Source organism: Thamnophis sirtalis, unplaced genomic scaffold, assembly GCF_051295495.1.
Source record: "Thamnophis sirtalis isolate CommonGarterSnake01/CBP01778 unplaced genomic scaffold, rThaSir2_p1.2 scaffold_2, whole genome shotgun sequence".
Lineage (NCBI taxonomy): Eukaryota > Metazoa > Chordata > Lepidosauria > Squamata > Natricidae > Thamnophis > Thamnophis sirtalis.
Genome location: NW_028261382.1, coordinates 99,786,209 through 99,802,772, shown reverse-complemented (window position 1 = coordinate 99,802,772; position 16,564 = coordinate 99,786,209). Strand labels below are relative to the sequence as shown.

At 50.1% G+C, this 16,564-nt stretch overlaps 1 protein-coding gene across 1 annotated transcript in view; it reads right to left on the bottom strand.

Annotated features, from left to right (window-relative positions):
- Positions 1-15,985, bottom strand: part of ALG9 (ALG9 alpha-1,2-mannosyltransferase) — a 23,364-nt gene extending 7,379 nt beyond the window's left edge. The window contains 13 exon segments of the mRNA XM_087706528.1: positions 444-591; positions 2,674-2,803; positions 2,984-3,013; positions 3,015-3,139; positions 3,835-3,957; positions 4,614-4,719; positions 6,456-6,543; positions 7,734-7,869; positions 9,303-9,391; positions 10,171-10,241; positions 11,817-11,951; positions 13,694-13,832; positions 15,751-15,985. Of these exon segments, the coding sequence (XP_087562654.1) occupies positions 444-591; positions 2,674-2,803; positions 2,984-3,013; positions 3,015-3,139; positions 3,835-3,957; positions 4,614-4,719; positions 6,456-6,543; positions 7,734-7,869; positions 9,303-9,391; positions 10,171-10,241; positions 11,817-11,951; positions 13,694-13,832; positions 15,751-15,863 (1,433 nt within the window). The 5' untranslated portion in view covers positions 15,864-15,985.
- Between the last annotated feature and the right edge of the window lie 579 nt (positions 15,986-16,564).

Genomic DNA, 16,564 nt, shown 5'->3' with positions numbered 1-16,564 from the left:
GGGGTTAATCACCTCCAAGGTGTGGCTTTACTCCTAAGTCGATCCTGCTTTCTTAGTTGTTCCTGTCTTCTGGCAGCTCTGCGCATGCGCACACTGGGAACAGGCTCCAGCTGTTCGTCTGCCCCACTGATGTCCGACTCCGAAGGCAGCTGATAACTGTCAGACGGCCCTGGCCCCCTCTCTGCCTCCGACGCAGAGCCCTCATCAGAGCCTTCCCCAGACTCCAGGAATGGCCCAGATTCCTCCCCAACCTCCTCACTGTCCGACTCAGTTGGAATAGAAGACCTCCAAGGTCCCTTCCAGCTCTGTGATTTTGTGATTCTATCGCTTCCTGCCTCCCCGGGCTTTGTGGCCCAGGAAGGGTCCCCTTACTTCTATAGCATGATGGGTGCCCCTTTTGCCCCCAGGCAGTAATCAAACTTCATTTTGGACCAGGAACTTACTTCTCCGGGAGGACGAAGCTGCTGGGAAACCGGTACCACTCCTTCCCGACACAGATGTGGACCGGCCTGCCTTCAGGCACAGTGTGGATTGTGGGATCCGTGGCAATTCTGTGGAACTCTGGGTAAAGGTCCAGGGGCCCGTGGTAACCTGGGGGGGGGGGAAGAGGAGAAGTTGGCAACAGCTACTGAAAAAAATGGCAATCCTTTGACAAGACAACTAGACAAAAGAACAGTTTTTCCCCGAACACCATCATTCTGCTAAACAAATAATTCCCTCAACACTGTCAAACTATTCACTAAGGTTGCAATGCTGTTACTATTAGTCTTCTCATCCTTCCTATCACCCATCTCCTCCCACTTAGGACTGCAGGACTGTAACTTTATTGCTTGTATCCTTACGATTTATATCGATATTGATTGTTTCCTGATTGCTTTATTTGTACCCTATGACTATCATTAAGTGTTGTCCCTTATGATTCTTGACGAATGTATCTTGTCTTTTTATGTACACTTGAGAGCATTTACACCAAAGACAAATTCCTTGTGTGTCCAACCACACTTTGCCAATAAAGAATTCTGTTCTGTTCTATTCTATTCTACTCTACTCTATTCTTATTTCTATTCTCTATTAATTCTATTCTATTCTATTCCTATTTCATTCCATTCTGTATACACCAAAGACAAATTTCTTGTGTTTCCAATCACACTTGGCCAATAAAGAATTCTGTTCTGTTCTATTCTATTCTATTCTATTCTACTCTATTCTTATTTCTATTCTCTATTAATTCTATTCTATTCTATTCCTATTTCTATTTCATTCCATTCTGTATACACCAAAGAGAAATCCCTTGTGTGTCCAATCACACTTGGCCAATAAAGAATTCTATTATATTCTGTTATGTTCTATTCTACTCTATTCTTATGTGTATTCTCTATTAATTCAATTCTATTTCTATTTCTATTATTTCTATTTCTATTCCATTCCATTCCATATACCCCAAAAACAAACACTTGTGTGTCCAATCACACTTGGCCAATAAATAATTCTATTCTATTTGCTAATGTCCCCCTCAAACGCTTCTCCCGTCAGATATGTTGAGGTAGAAAGCCCCAGGACTCCCCAAAGGTCCCAGGTTGGTTGAGGAGTCCAGGGAGATCCCGTCACAACATCTGGGGGAAGACCAAGCTCTGTGTCTTGACTCAATTTTTTCCCCACCCTTTAAGATGGGTGGACTTCAATTCCCAGGATGCACCAGCCAGAAGGCTGAAGCCATTGCTCGAGCTTGTTGGTTGGGGGATTCTTGCAGTTGAAGTCCACCAACTTTGGGTGACCAAGGCTGAAAAACACTCTGCTTATCTATGATAACACACACAAACACCCCTCCAAATTATGGACTCAACGTAGCTTAGAACTTTTGGTGGGATCAGAATAGGCCTCCCTCCCTGACCCCCTGAAAGCAAAGGGAATCAAGACTTAGGAAGCCACATTAGATAAAATCCTTCTCAATCATCATTGCTGAATGATGAAGCAGTGCCTAAACTCCGGAGAAGCCTGATTGTAATCTGGTGGATCGCTGCAGGATGTAAGAGGGGGACGGGACGGGGAAGAGGAACCGATCCCTGCAGAGGATCTACTGGTTAACTGCTCTGTGCGGTCAAGGAAGGATGGGAACCCGGGAATGGGACAACTTTCCACAGCCAACTTGCACCATGACCAACCCACCATGGCCAACTCCTCATGGTCAACTCACCATGGCCAATTCCTCATGGTCAACTCACCATGGCCAACTCACCATGACCAACCCACCATGGCCAACTCACCATGGCCAACTCCTCATGGTCAACTCACCATGGCCAACCCACCATGGTCAACTCACCATGACCAACCCACCATGGTCAACTCACCATGACCAACCCACCATGGCCAACTCCTCATGGTCAACTCACCATGGCCAACTCATCACAGCCAACTAGCCATAGCCAACTCAATGATGGCCAACTCGCTGTGGGAAAACCTCCTGAGGAACAATTTCAACTATTCTATTTAATGAGTTGCGGTAAATAAAAAAAAATATTTTAAAATGTTGCTGTTCCCATTTCATTCCGCCCCTCCTTTTCCCTCCTTTCTTTAATGAGTCTATTCCACCAATTCTTTGATCTTAGTGTAACTCTTCTCCTGTGGCGAACGGTCGTAGACTCCCGGATCCCCCCTTGCTTTGCCCAAACCCACCTCTGAATAAAGCCACCGAGCGGGAGAAGGAGAGCAGGCCGAAGACCAGGACGGTGCCCAGCGCCAACCAGTTGGAGGAGACGGTGTAATGCTCCAGACGATACCGTTGGAAGACGAAGTGATAACATTTCTGGGGAGAGGGGGAGAGAGGAAAAACATGAGTGCTGGGGAATTCTGGGAGTTGAAGTCCCTAAGTCTTAACGTTGTCATTGGAGGAGACCCTTGCTCAAAAGTAAGGCCCACTGGGAGGAAACCCTCCACCCATCCCTCTTGTCCCCTGCCCCACATTGCTCCTGCCCCCAAAGCGTACCTGGAGGGCCGAGAGCCCCACCGCACCGCAGGAGACAAATCAGGGGGTAGATGGGGTACAGAAACCGCTCCTCTTTGTGGGGCTGGCTGAAGAAAATCAGGATCCAGACGTACATGGGAGAAAGCGTCAGCCAGTAGGGGCGGCCAAGGTTTTGGACTGGAAGAAGGGACAGACCGGGAGAGGGTCAATGGCAGAAAGGAGGAGGAAACATGGGAGGGGAGGGGTTTGGTAGAGGTGTAAAACTTCTATTTGCATGGTCTTAATACTTCATTTTTCTATTTGTCTTTGTATAAGCTGTAAGCCGGCCGGAGCTGCCTTATAAAAATTGAATAAAATAAATAATCTCTCTCTATAAAAATGGATATGTGTGTATCCGTGTGTGTGGCTTCCAGCATAACTCTGGAACGCCTGGGCTGCTGAAATGAAAAGGACTGAATTCTATCTATATTGTCAAGTCACAGTACTTTTGACAGTGATAGTGTGCATTTTGGATTCACGTTAAGATACAGCCTGTTGTGCCTTAAAATGACTTCTACTGTACAGCACAGTGGCGTTGCCATGTTAACGGCTTTGCAGTACTTCACAAGGGGGCTCCCTCTAATACAGGATTGGGATAAACACATACCCGGGCTACGCCGGGTTATCAACTAGGAATAAATAAATGGAGGAGGGGGCTTTTTGGATGGAGGGGGCAGCCTCTTTCCTGAACCAGGAAGTCAAACAAGGTCTTTGGTGCTTGGAAGCCTTTGGTCAGAGCAGGCCATCCCGATGCTTCCTCTACGGAGGCAGGGACAAGAGGCCGGGCGAGTCTCTTCCCCACCAGCCAAGGGGTTGAGGTCTACGGGGCTCACCACGGAACTTCTGCAGGAGGCTCTCCATCAGGCAGGTCAAGGGCAAGGCCAGCAAGGCCAGGACGAAAGCCACGTTGAAGTTCAGGAAGCCGTTGACGAAGTAGAAGGACCAGGGCTCCGTGCCTGCGAGGAAGGAGGGGAAGGAGGAAGAGTCAGCAGCTCCCAGGAGGCCCTATCCCCGTGATGGCGAATCTATGGCATGCATGCCACAGGTGGCACTCAGAGCCCTCTCTGCGGTGCACGCCAGCCATAGCCCAAGCGCAGCTCTACCCCACATGCGTGCGCACCTCACCAGCCAGCTGGTCTTTGGGTCTCTGCCACAGAGGTGCATGCAGGGAGGCGGGTACATATGTGGGGGCTCCGCATATGCGGGGGGCACTTGCATAGCATTTTGGGGGTTCACGGGCATGCACGCACCCCTCCTGCACCCCTACACCAACCTGGAAGCCAAAAATGGGTGTGGAGGGGGGAGCGTGCACGGGGGCAGGGCACATGCAAAGAGGGGGTTGCATGTACAGCGGGCGCTCCCATTGCATTTTGGGGGTTTGTATGTGCACGCTTTGTTCACGACACCAAAAACGTTAGCCATCAAGTCCTCTATCCCATGGGGGAGTTTGTCTGTCTGTCTGATGTCATGGCCTTTTGTAACCACAGCTGACTTCTGACAAGCCAAGTTTTATTTCTGCGGGGAAATGAAACCCGGGGAGGGGGAAGGAAGACTGTGCGATCACCCCACCACCGCCCCCAAAACGCTTCCTCCCGCCCGCAGGTAGACTCACCGTAAAGGTCCGGCCCGTGTGGGGTGAAGACGTTATAGAAGATGATGTTCAGAGGGGCGACCACTAGCTTCCCATAGTGATAGCTGTCGATGGCCACCATGGGCACCTTCGTCGAGAAACAAGCCACCATTCAGAGCTTCGTCCTCCGCTTTGGACCGTGTCGCGCCCAGCGCTTGGATTCCCGCCCGTTTGGAAAACACCGGGCGGAACGCAGAGGTGCGCTGCTGCCGACTCAGACTGGTTTGCCGTACGGATAGGTCCGACCGCCACTGGCCCTGGTGCCATCCCCTCCTATAGGTCCCACTCTCTGGCTCGCTCGCCCCGTCCACACGCAGGGGATTTCCACACCCCCGCCTGCTCTACTCCCCACGGGTGTGGACAAGGTGTGCTGGAAGCCGCGTGCATGAAATCGCCGTGGGTTTGAAGCTGCGCGCAAGTGCGGAAGGCCTGCCCGTGAGCGAGCAAAGTGCCCGTGCGTGCGCTCACGTTTTCGGTTCTGCACTAGGCGAACTGGTTGTTACCCAATCTGAAGGCCACCTCAGACAGAAGGGCCACTTAGCTTAGAGCCGAGGTGGCACAGAGGTTAGGGTGCAGTACTGCAGGCCACTTCAGCTGATTGTTATCTGCACTTCAGCGGTTCTAATCTCACCGGCTCAAGGTTGACTAAGCCTTCCATCCTTCCGAGGTGGGTGAAATGAGGACCTGGATTGTTGTTGGGGGCGATATGCTGACTCTGTAAACCGCTTAGAGAGGGCTGAAAGCCCTATGAAGCGGTATATAAGTCTAACTGCTATTGCTATTGCTGTCTGTCTGTCTGTCTGTCTGTCTGTCTGTCTGTCTGTCTGTCTATCTATCTATCTATCTATCTATCTATCTATCTATCTATCTATCTATCTATCTATCAATCAATCATCTATCTATCTATCTGGGTGAAATGAGGACCCAGACTGTGGGGGCAATATGCTGACTCTGTAAACCGCTTAGAGAGGGCTGAAAGCCCTATGAAGCGGTATATAAGTCTAACTGCTATTGCTATTGCTGCTATCTGTCTGTCTGTCTGTCTGTCTGTCTGTCTGTCTGTCTATCTATCTATCTATCTATCTATCTATCTATCTATCTATCTATCTATCAATCAATCAATCATCTATCTATCTATCTGGGTGAAATGAGGACCCAGACTGTGGGGGCAATATGCTGACTCTGTAAACCGCTTAGAGAGGGCTGAAAGCCCTATGAAGCGGTATATAAGTCTAACTGCTATTGCTATTGCTGTCTGTCTGTCTGTCTGTCTGTCTGTCTGTCTGTCTGTCTGTCTATCTATCTATCTATCTATCTATCTATCTATCTATCTATCTATCAATCAATCATCTATCTATCTATCTGGGTGAAATGAGGACCCAGACTGTGGGGGCAATATGCTGACTCTGTAAACCGCTTAGAGAGGGCTGAAAGCCCTATGAAGCGGTATATAAGTCTAACTGCTATTGCTATTGCTGCTATCTGTCTGTCTGTCTGTCTGTCTGTCTGTCTGTCTGTCTATCTATCTATCTATCTATCTATCTATCTATCTATCTATCTATCAATCAATCAATCATCTATCTATCTATCTGGGTGAAATGAGGACCCAGACTGTGGGGGCAATATGCTGACTCTGTAAACCGCTTAGAGAGGGCTGAAAGCCCTATGAAGCGGTATATAAGTCTAACTGCTATTGCTATTAGGGAAGGACGGGGGAAGGACGGGTTGTTGTCCTCGAGGGCAAAGGGCGATGTAGAAGCCCACCGAGGGCGAAGGGTTGAGAAGAGCCCCCTCCTCCCCCCAGGACGCCCTTGGAAGACTCACCAGAAACACCAGCAGAGACACCAAGGACCACTGCAGGAAGCTCTTCCAACGTCTTCTCAGGACCAGCAAGTCAAAGGCAATCGGGAGGCTGCCCAACGGAAGACCCAGGCGGACGTTACGAGGGGAGGTGCGGGAAACTATAGCAGCTCAACATAATACCCAACACCCAGTCAAAGAGTAACCAGCTGTTCTAACCAGGGCTTCCTTAACACGCATGAAGCGGAGTCTTGGTCCCGGGCAAACCCTCTTTTATTTACACGACTGGGAATTCCTTTCATTCACAGTCAGCCAGGCTTAGCAAACAGTCTTTCAGAGGAGTGTTTATCCACACGAACCTTATCTCGCCTGGAGAGCTGCCAGATAACCAGTTTCCAAAGGCAGGGCAAGGCAAAATTTGGCACAGAGTCTTTTATAGTCACAAACAGAACTTTCCACTCTTGAAACGAGCGAATGAACAAAAGGTTTCCTGCAAAAGCCCCCCTCCCCATTCGCTCCTCTTTTGTTTCCTATGGGGAGGGGCCAATCACCTCCAAGGTGTGGCTTTACTCCCAAGTTGACTTTGATTTATTAGTTGTCCTTGTCTTCTGGCAGCTCTGCTCATGCGCACACTGGGAACAGGCTCCAGCTGTTCTTCTGCCTCACTGCTGTCTAGCTCCGAAGGCAGCTAAGAACTGCCAGACGGCTCCCTCTCTGCCTCCGACGCAGAGCCCTCCTCTGAGCTTCTCTCCATCTCCAGGACTGCCCATGTTCCTCCCCAAACTCCTCCCTGTCTGACTCTGCTGCCAGTTCTGCTGACCGCCAGCGGGCCACAACACCAACAGCCTAATCAAGGAAGCACCAAGGTGATTCCCACCAACACTGACACAGCCAGCCACCAGTACATCAATGGAGCAAACCCCCACTCCCTTCTATCACTGATGATGTTACCTAGTTGGGTCATGAAACGTCTGCAAGAAAACAACCAGGTTCAGAGAGCACCAAGGACCCCCACAATTCTCTTCCACTCTGCAAAGCCCAGCACTGTTGATATTACCTGGTTAGAAAGACGCCGTTTGGGAAGCATCTTCGAATCCCAGTTCCCAAATGACCCCCCTGGGGTTGAATCTTTCAATCCTGGCAACTTTCAGATGGGTGGGCTTCAATTCCCAGAAACCCCCCGCCAGCACAGCTGAAGTCCACCCGCCTTAAAGTCGCCGAGGTTGAGAAACAACACCTCACGTCTTGCCATCCTGAAACACTTCCGACATCCCCCACCCCCTCCTTCGGACTCCCACTTACCCCAGTGCTGCGCTGAACGGCCAACCCACAATGGCTCCGGCGGCCACACCCAGGACTGCCAACGATGTTCGGTCCATGTACCAGCCCGTCATGGCTACGATGGTGCAGTACATGCAGAAGCTGCTGGGGAGGAAGGCTGCAAAGAGGAGGAAGCAGAAGAGAGTGTTCTGACCCAGCTCCCGAACCCGACGAGCTCTTTGCGGTTAATGAAACTCTCTCTTTCTTAGGGGCTCCTGCAGCCGCTCTCTCCCACAGTAGGCTACGGAGTCTCTACGTCCTGTGGGAAGTGACGCTCGCTCCCTTTCCCCCCCCGAGATGGCCAAACACACCCAAAGCCTCTCTCTCTCTTCCCACACTTGCAAAGGAAGTCCTAGGAGGTTGCTCGCTTTCTTCCAGCAGCAGACACACACCTGCGCTGTAGATTCCAAGAATTCTGATAATTCCCAGACAGGATTCGGATGTGCAGGCTATCAGTGGCAGGAGGATGAATAGTTATTTGCTACACCAATTATTCATCTCCGTCCCCTGCCTTTTATCCCCAGAGCTAGGGTGGGTCTTCCGTCCCAAGGACCGGCCCATAGATTTCTGCTGCTCTCCTCTTCTCTGCCTTCTGTACATCAGGCACTCAGGGGTCTTCTGTCCCAAGGACCGGCCCATAGATTTCCGCTGCTCTCCTCTCCTCTGCCTTCTGTACATCAGGCACTCAGGGGTCTTCTGTCCCAAGGACCGGCCCATAGATTTCCGCTGCTCTCCTCTCCTCTGCCTTCTGTACATCTGCACATCAGGCACTCAGGGGTCTTCTGTCCCAAGGACCGGCCCATAGATTTCCGCTGCTCTCCTCTCCTCTGCCTTCTGTACATCTGCACATCAGGCACTCAGGGATCTTCTGTCCCAAGGACCGGCCCATAGATTTCCACTGCTCTCCTCTCCTCTGCCTTCTGTACATCTGCACATCAGGCACTCAGGGATCTTCTGTCCCAAGGACCGGCCCATAGATTTCCGCTGCTCTCCTCTCCTCTGCCTTCTGTACATCTGCACATCAGACACTCAAGGATCTTCTGTCCCAAGGACCGGCCCATAGATTTCCGCTGCTCTCCTCTCCTCTGCCTTCTGTACATCTGCACATCAGGCACTCAGGGATCTTCTGTCCCAAGGACCGGCCCATAGATTTCCGCTGCTCTCCTCTCCTCTGCCTTTTGCACAACCGTGCATCAGACATCCAGCTGTTCCTCCTCTTCCTCATCAGCCATCTCCAGACCTGGGGGCGGTTGACTCTCCATCTGATGCCCCATGCTCCACCCCTGCTCTGTCTCTCTCTCTCTGCCAGATCCATTCCCTCTCCCCCCCCCCTCAGCACTCTCAGGTTGCCTTGATGCCTGACCTGATTCACTTAGTGACCGTGGCAAAGAAGGTTGTAGAATTGGAGGCGGTCTTGTGGTGCTTTGCTTAAAGACTGTGCTGCTTAACTAAGGGTTTTTCCAGCCCCTGTTAGGCGATCTTAAGTTGAAAACTGGAGGTACTTAATCGAACTGCAAAATTGGTCCCTGCCGGACTCCGTTTTCAACTTACCTGAGGCTGAGCAGAACATCCCGGTGCTAAGAATCAAGAAAGCCAGCATGAGCCTGCTCACATGAAGCCCAAACTTCTTGCACACTGCCCTGGGAAACAGAGGAGGGAATCAGAGCCTGTTCTGGTGGTGCCAAGCAGTGGTGTGATTCAAATTTTTTTTCCTACCAGTTTTGTGGGTGTGGCTTGGTGGGCATGGCATGGTGGGCGTGGCAGGCCATTCCCTCCCGATCAGCTGGGACTCAGGAGGCAGAGAATAGATGGGGGCAGGGCCAGCCACAGGTGGCATTTGCCGGTTCTCCGAACTACTCAAAATTTCCGCTACCGGTTTGCCAGAACCGGTCAGAACCGGCTGAATACCACCTCTGGTGCCAAGCATTTAAGGATGGTTCACCTACAGTGGTGGGCTGCTGCTGATTTGGACCGGTTTGCCCGAACCGGTAGTTCCAAACACTGGTTGGCCACGCCCACCCACTATCCAGTCCTAGATATCTCCTTCTGGCTTGCTTGCCCCGCCCTGCAGCCAAGCTGAGTTGCACGGTAGAAACCCACCCTGGGTGCAGTGGCCTAGAAGGGAAGCCCTTGCCTCATAATCAGGAGGCTGTGAGTTCGATCCTAGACAGAGGCTGATATTTCTCTCTCTGAACACAATGAGAATATATCTGCTGAATAAAACTCCGCATTGGCGACGGGAAGGGCATCTGGCCAGTAAGCAACACTCAGCTAGCTCCATTTAGTTGCCCCAACTCCACCCCGCAAGGAATTACAGGGTCATTAAACGAGGAAAACATTACATAGCCGACGGGGAAATGCCCCTCCCGCAGAGATGCTGTGCACAGAGATAACCGAGGAGGCCCTGACCGATACTCACTTGTAAAAATAAAGCTCGCAAACACAACTCAGGAAGGCCAAAAGGCAGCGCAGGAAGTAGAAGATGAGGACCTAGGAGGAACGGTTCCGGTTACAACATTTCTAGAAACAGACAGCGGTTGTGTTCACGCAAAATGTGCAGAATGATAAAACCAATCAGGTTTTCATTGTTTTCCCAACTCGATCCAGTTTGCCATTCGGTATGTCGGTTAGGCTGAGTAAAATCGTGTTTCGATTAGACCTGAGTTGAGGTGATCAGGGTCAGTGGGGAAATCTACATCTTTTTGGTTCTGTGGGAGTGGCTTGTGGGGAGTCATGTGACTGGGATGGGCGTGGCCAACTTTTTTTTCACTTTGAAAGCATTTTTTTCCTGCCTATTTTGCAAGTTTGCAAGTTTAATAGCATTTATATGCCGCCCAATCCTGTAGGACTCTGGGCGGCTTACAGTACAGAAATAAATCAAAAAAATAAAATACAGAGAAAGAAGAGATAGATTTAAAATACAACACACCATGCACTCCGTTCTAAATGGGGCTGGACCGTATTTCGGGGTCAACAGCCCCAGGCCTGCCGGAACAGCCAGGTTTTAATGGCTTTCCAGAAGGCCGAGAGAGTGGGAAGGGTCCGGATCTCTGCGGGGAGATCATTCCACAGGGCCGGGGCAAGTAAAGAGAAAGAACCAGCCCGAACCAGCAGGAATACAATGCTTTAAAAAGCAGAAAAACAGCTTCCGATGATTGCATGGATCCTCGGAAAGTTTTTTTTTATTTACTACCGGATTGCAGAACCAGGGACAACTATCTCTACCGGTTCGGCCGAACCGGGCCGAACCGGGAGGATTTCACTCTTGGTCAGGGTGCAAAAGAGAAGAATCGGAGGCCTTGGAGCTGCAGCCCTCCCGTTATGTGACTTCCCCCGCCCCCCAGTCCGGGCATGGTGGAGTTGCCAAGAAAGCTGTAACTTCCCCCGAAGAGGAAAAGAAGCAGAGAGGCCAGCTCGACAACACACAACGTTAAAAATGGGACCAGAGCTCTACCTGCTGGCCAAGAACACAAAAGAAGGAATCGCAAGAGAGAAGGGACTTACGACAGAGCGGGCTTAAGAAAGAAACGTTAACACATACAGGGAGTTCTCAACTTGTGACTGGTCATTTAGCAACCGTTCAAAGTTAAACGTAAAAGTTCCCCTCGCACATATGTGCTAGTCGTTCCCAACTTTAGGGGGCGGTGTTCATCTCCGTTTCAAAGCTGAAGAGCCAGTGCTGTCCGAAGGTGTCTCCGTGGTCATGTGGCAGGCATGACTAAATGCCAAAGGCACACAGAATGCTGTTCCCTTCCCACCAAAGGTGGTTCCCATTTTTCTACTTGCATTTTTTACATGCTTTCGAACTGCTAGGTTGGCCGAAGCTGGGAAAAATAACGGGAGCTCACTCTGTTACGCTGCGCTAGGGATTCGAACTACCGAACTGCCGACCTTCCTGATCGACAAAGCTCAGCGTCTTAGCCACTGAGCCACCGCGTCCTGAGTTCAAAGTCAGGATGGACATTGTTGGAAAAAGGGATTTGTGACCTGCATTTTGGTGCGACTGGCCCGCATTTACGAACGTTTGCAACATCCCCGGGGTCGTGTGACTGCGATTCGTGTTACCTTGTTCGTCTGGAGGACTCGAGCATGGAAGAGGGCCGGCAGAGCATGGAGCCACAGGTACGCGTAGGAGCGAATGGCATAAACGGGGGAATATTCCCACGTCTGGAATCCTTTGCCGTAAACGAGGTAGTGCATCTATAAAAGAAACTCACAACAAAAAAATTGTTTAACATTTTGCTTTCTACAACATACAAGGAAGAATACTAGGCACTCAGCCAGCAGCTGTCTCAATCATCCAAATCATGGTTGTCCCAAAGATGTTTTCTTTCTCTTTCTCTCTCTCTCTCTCTCTCTCTCTCTCTCTCTCTCTCTCTCTCTCTCTCTCTCTCTCTCTCTCTCTCTCTCTCTCCCTCCCTCCCTCCCTCCCTCCCTCCCTCTCTCTCTCTCTCACACACACACACACACACACAAAAGGAAACTGGACGTTTTGGGGGGATTTTGTTTTTGGAAAACATTTCCAAAAACAGGGCCGAGGTGGCGCAGTGGTTAAAGGCAGCACTGCAGGCTACTTCAGCTGACTGCAGTTCGGCTGTTCAAATCTCACCGGCTCAAGGTTGACTCAGCCTTCCATCCTTCCGAGGTGGGTAAAATGAGGACCTGGATTGTTGTTGGGGGCAATATGCTGACTCTGTAAACCGCTTAGAGAGGGCTGAGAGCTCTATGAAGCGGTATATAAGTCTAACTGCTATTGCTATTGCTATTCTCTTCTCATCCAGGAAGAAAATGGGGGGCATTTTGGTACCCGGATGATTTTCATAAGAAACTAATCTCTACAGCAGGGATCCCCAGCCTTTCGGATGTCAAGGACCACTAAATTCATAATTTTAAATCCCATGGACCACTAATATGATCCGCCTAACGACCGGCTGGGTGGGTGTGGCCAGGTGGTCATGTGACTGGATGGGAGTGGCCAACGTGATGTCACTCACGTCGAGGGATGCCTCACTGGCCTCTACTTGCCCCTCCCCTCCCAGCCACTACTCGCCTGCCACCCCAGGCTCCTTAGGGCTCCAACAGGAAGCAGTTGCAGGAGCTAAGCAGCCACCAGGAGAAAGAGTTGGCAAAACAGCTCAGTTCAAACTGGACCTGACCGAGAAGGAGGCTCAGGAGAAACACCTCACTGAGGACTAGGAGCATGGGCTTTCCAAGCAGAGGGAAGACCTGCGGGAGTGCAAGGCCAGGTATCAGCACCTGAAGGCTCAGCAGGCTTAGATGGTCAGCCAGTTCCAGGCCATGATGCAGTCCCACTGGAACGAGGCCCTCCGGCTGTTCCCCACCAGCGGTACTTCCCTCCAGCCTTCACCCAAAGCCCCACAACAGGAGGCTGAAGCAGACCCCAAGTCTTAATTTCTCCCCCTGCTCCGACCTGCACAAAAAGACCCCGAAGGGGGAGACTCCTTGCAGCAACTCAAATGTTCATTGCACATATCTGGCCCTGGGGCCGTAGTTTGAGGACCCCGGATTTAGTGCAATATAAAAAATGCAAATAATTTTCTTGCAGACCACCAAAATTTACTCGCAGACCACCAGTTGGTGACCGCTGCTCTATCCGGTCCCGGGGCTGTAGGTTGAATGACCAGTTGGTGACTGCTGTTCTACAGCTGTGGTCTCCAACCTTGGCAACTTTAAGACTTGTGGACTTCAACTCCCAGAGTTCCTCAGCCAGCAGGAACTCTGGGAGTTGAAGTCCACAAGTCTTAAAGTTGCCAAGGTTGGAGGCCACAGCTCTACAGGATCCGTGACCTGGTTTCAACAGGTTCAGCCGAGACCAAGTCAAGACCTTTAAATCCAGCAAGTGATTAAAGAGGCTGATGAAACATCCACTCCCCTGGGAGCTAAGAAGAGGTATTATTATCCCAGGCAAGGGCGATACTCACAGGTTCCCAGTAGTTAAAGGTTTCATCGCAGTCGGAGATGTTACTTAGCAGAGCTGCGCAGAACCTGGCTGAGATTAGACACTTGAAAGCTGTTGATCCTTCAGGAGCCCAGACCTGACCCGCTTTGCTTCCCGAGGATCTAAGAGAAAAGCAAAGTGGCTTTTATTAACCCTGTAAATCAAGGAAGAGGGAAAGCGAGGAGAGAAATGAGAGAGGAGGAAATGATGGCGGCTTGGGCCGCTATTCCGGCTTTCGATACAATGGAGCATCCAGAAAGGCTGATGGGACCAAGTTGGGGCATTTAAGATGTACAGAGGGCCCCAAACCTGGCAACTTTTAAGACTTGTGGACTTCGACTCCCAAGATTCCTCAGCCAGCCATGAATTGGGGGATTCTGGGAGTTGAAGTCCACAAGTCTTAAAGTCGCCATGTTTGGGGCCCTCTGAAGGAATATAAGGCCAACCATGGGATGAAAATGCTCCCTTGGATCTGAGTCTCATTTATCCTTACATTATTTTAAATAATCAGAGGTCTCCAAGACTTGTGGACTTCAACTCCCGGAATTCCCCCAATTCATGGCTGCCTGGGGAATCCTGGGAGTCGAAGTCCACAAGTCGTAAAGTTGTCAAATTTGGAGACCCCCTGTTCCAAATCGATCATATATTACCTGCAAACAAGGTTTAAAACTGGTCTGTTCTATAAAGACAAAACCCCTCGCCCTGTAAGGGGAGAGAACCTGGTTAAAGAGACCTATTAAAAGTATTTATTATTATTATTATTATATATATTAATTAAATATGATACTGAACATTCAAAAATGCATTACAAATATCAGTGACTGGTGCTAATGGTTGATACGGTTTGCTGCCAGCGTCCTAGGTATCAACCAAGGACCTTCTTAAAATTATTATTCTTAAAAATATTAAGGACCCGGGAACTGTTAAGGTGGTTGTTGTTGTTGCTATATTATTATTGTTGTTGTTGTTGTTATTACATGGTTAATTTTTGGTAAGATTCATAGTCTTTGGGGCTGGTTGGTAGCTCAACAGCTCGAGTCCTAACCAAGGACTTAGGAACTGTTAAGGTAACATCGGAGGATATAAGCTGTTCCAAGTAGGGTGGTTTTTTGTAAAATCAGAATGTTCAAGTCTGATAAATTTAAAATTTCCAAATTATTATGTGGTTAATCTTTGGTGAGATTCACAGTCTTTGGGGCTGGTTGGTATTTCAACAGCTCGAGTCCTAACCAAGGACCTAGGAACTGTTAAAGTAACATCGGAGGATATAAGCTGTTCCAAGTAGGGTGGTTTTTTGTAGAATCAGAATGTTCAACTCTGATAAATTTAAAATTTCCAAATAGCGAGGTAGTCCTTTGGGTATTGCTCCAAGGGCTCCAATTACAATCGGGACAACACACAATTTCTTTTTCCACAGTCGCTCAACTTCAATTTGCAAGTCCCGGTACATCATCATCATCATCATCATCATCAACAACAACTTTATTCATTAAACATGAAACTCAGTCAACTGAACATTCAAAAATGCATCAGAAATATCAGTGACTAGTGCTAATGGCTGATACGGATTGGTGCCAGCGTCCTAGATATCATCATCATCATTATTTGCAAAATTATGATTTGTGGTTGGGAGAAATTTTTACCTTTCCTGTTGTTGATGTGCCTAGGGTGGGCACTCTAAGGCTGGCCATTGAATGGATTAGATTTGAATTAAAAGGGTGCAATCCCATTCCTCCTAAACCCCCCCCCCCAAATATTGGGGTCCTTCCTTTCTGCCACTATCCCCCCCCCATTTACCCCCTCCAGGCCAGCCCATAATACCCTCGTCCCATTAACAGCACAACGAAAGACCAACCCCCTCCCCTTCCAAAGCCTGGGCGGGGGCAGTGCAGTAAACTACAACTCCCGTCACCCCTCAGTACCTCCCACCTTCTAATGGAAGGCTGGAGACCCCGGGGGGTGATGGGAGTTGTAGTCCAGCCCTCCCAGAGCGCCCGCTGGGCAGAAACCAGACCGTCCCTCCCCGCTCTCGGCCCCTACTCGGCCTTGTTCTCTTCGGCGCCCGGCGGAGGCCCCTCGTCTCGTTGCCGGGCGGGCGCCGCCGAATCCCCGCCACCCCATCGAGGCCGCTGCCGGGCCCCCTTGGCTGCCATGCCGAGTGTGGGCAGGCGGCCGGGCTCGTGGCGCTCAGCGCGGGGACGCGACGCCGCTCGCCGCCATCTTCAGTGTGGGCACAGCGCAGGCGCAGTTCCTTTTTTCCCTCCCCACTAGTCCCGCGTCTTGCTCTGGTGCAGCGACGGGCGACGTGTAAAAGGCACGAAGTCCCATAGGCGGGGCAGCGGCGCCTAGTGGGAAGAGCCCCACTCTCATTTGCATGTCCCTCCGCCCCTCGATTGCCTTCCTCTCAATTGCCTTTCTCCATTGCGCCCAATTTGCCCATTGCAATCGGGCTCTGCAACTGCGAAAGGCGAATAATGTTTATTTCTTCTATCGCTGCTGTTAATTGCTGCAAAATCTTATTGCTTTCGTGGAGATGGATGCTTGCTATTTTTATGCACTTCAATCGAATGCAGGAAGTTAAAAACCCACCCACCCTTCCTAGAAAAATTAAATATCCCGGGAAATATTGAAAAAAAGCAGAATATTATGTTTTCCTGGATCCGAAATGGAGAAACATGTTTTTAGGCAGGAAGCAGGCTCAATCTTAATAGCCCCCACCTTTGTCAATGGGCCATTGAAACCAATTCCGTTGTATTTCAGTACGACAATAAAGATTATACTATACTATACTATACTATTCAAAGGCCTGAGCCAGTCTATTCTACATAACAAAGACCTCCCCCTTCAGCTCCAG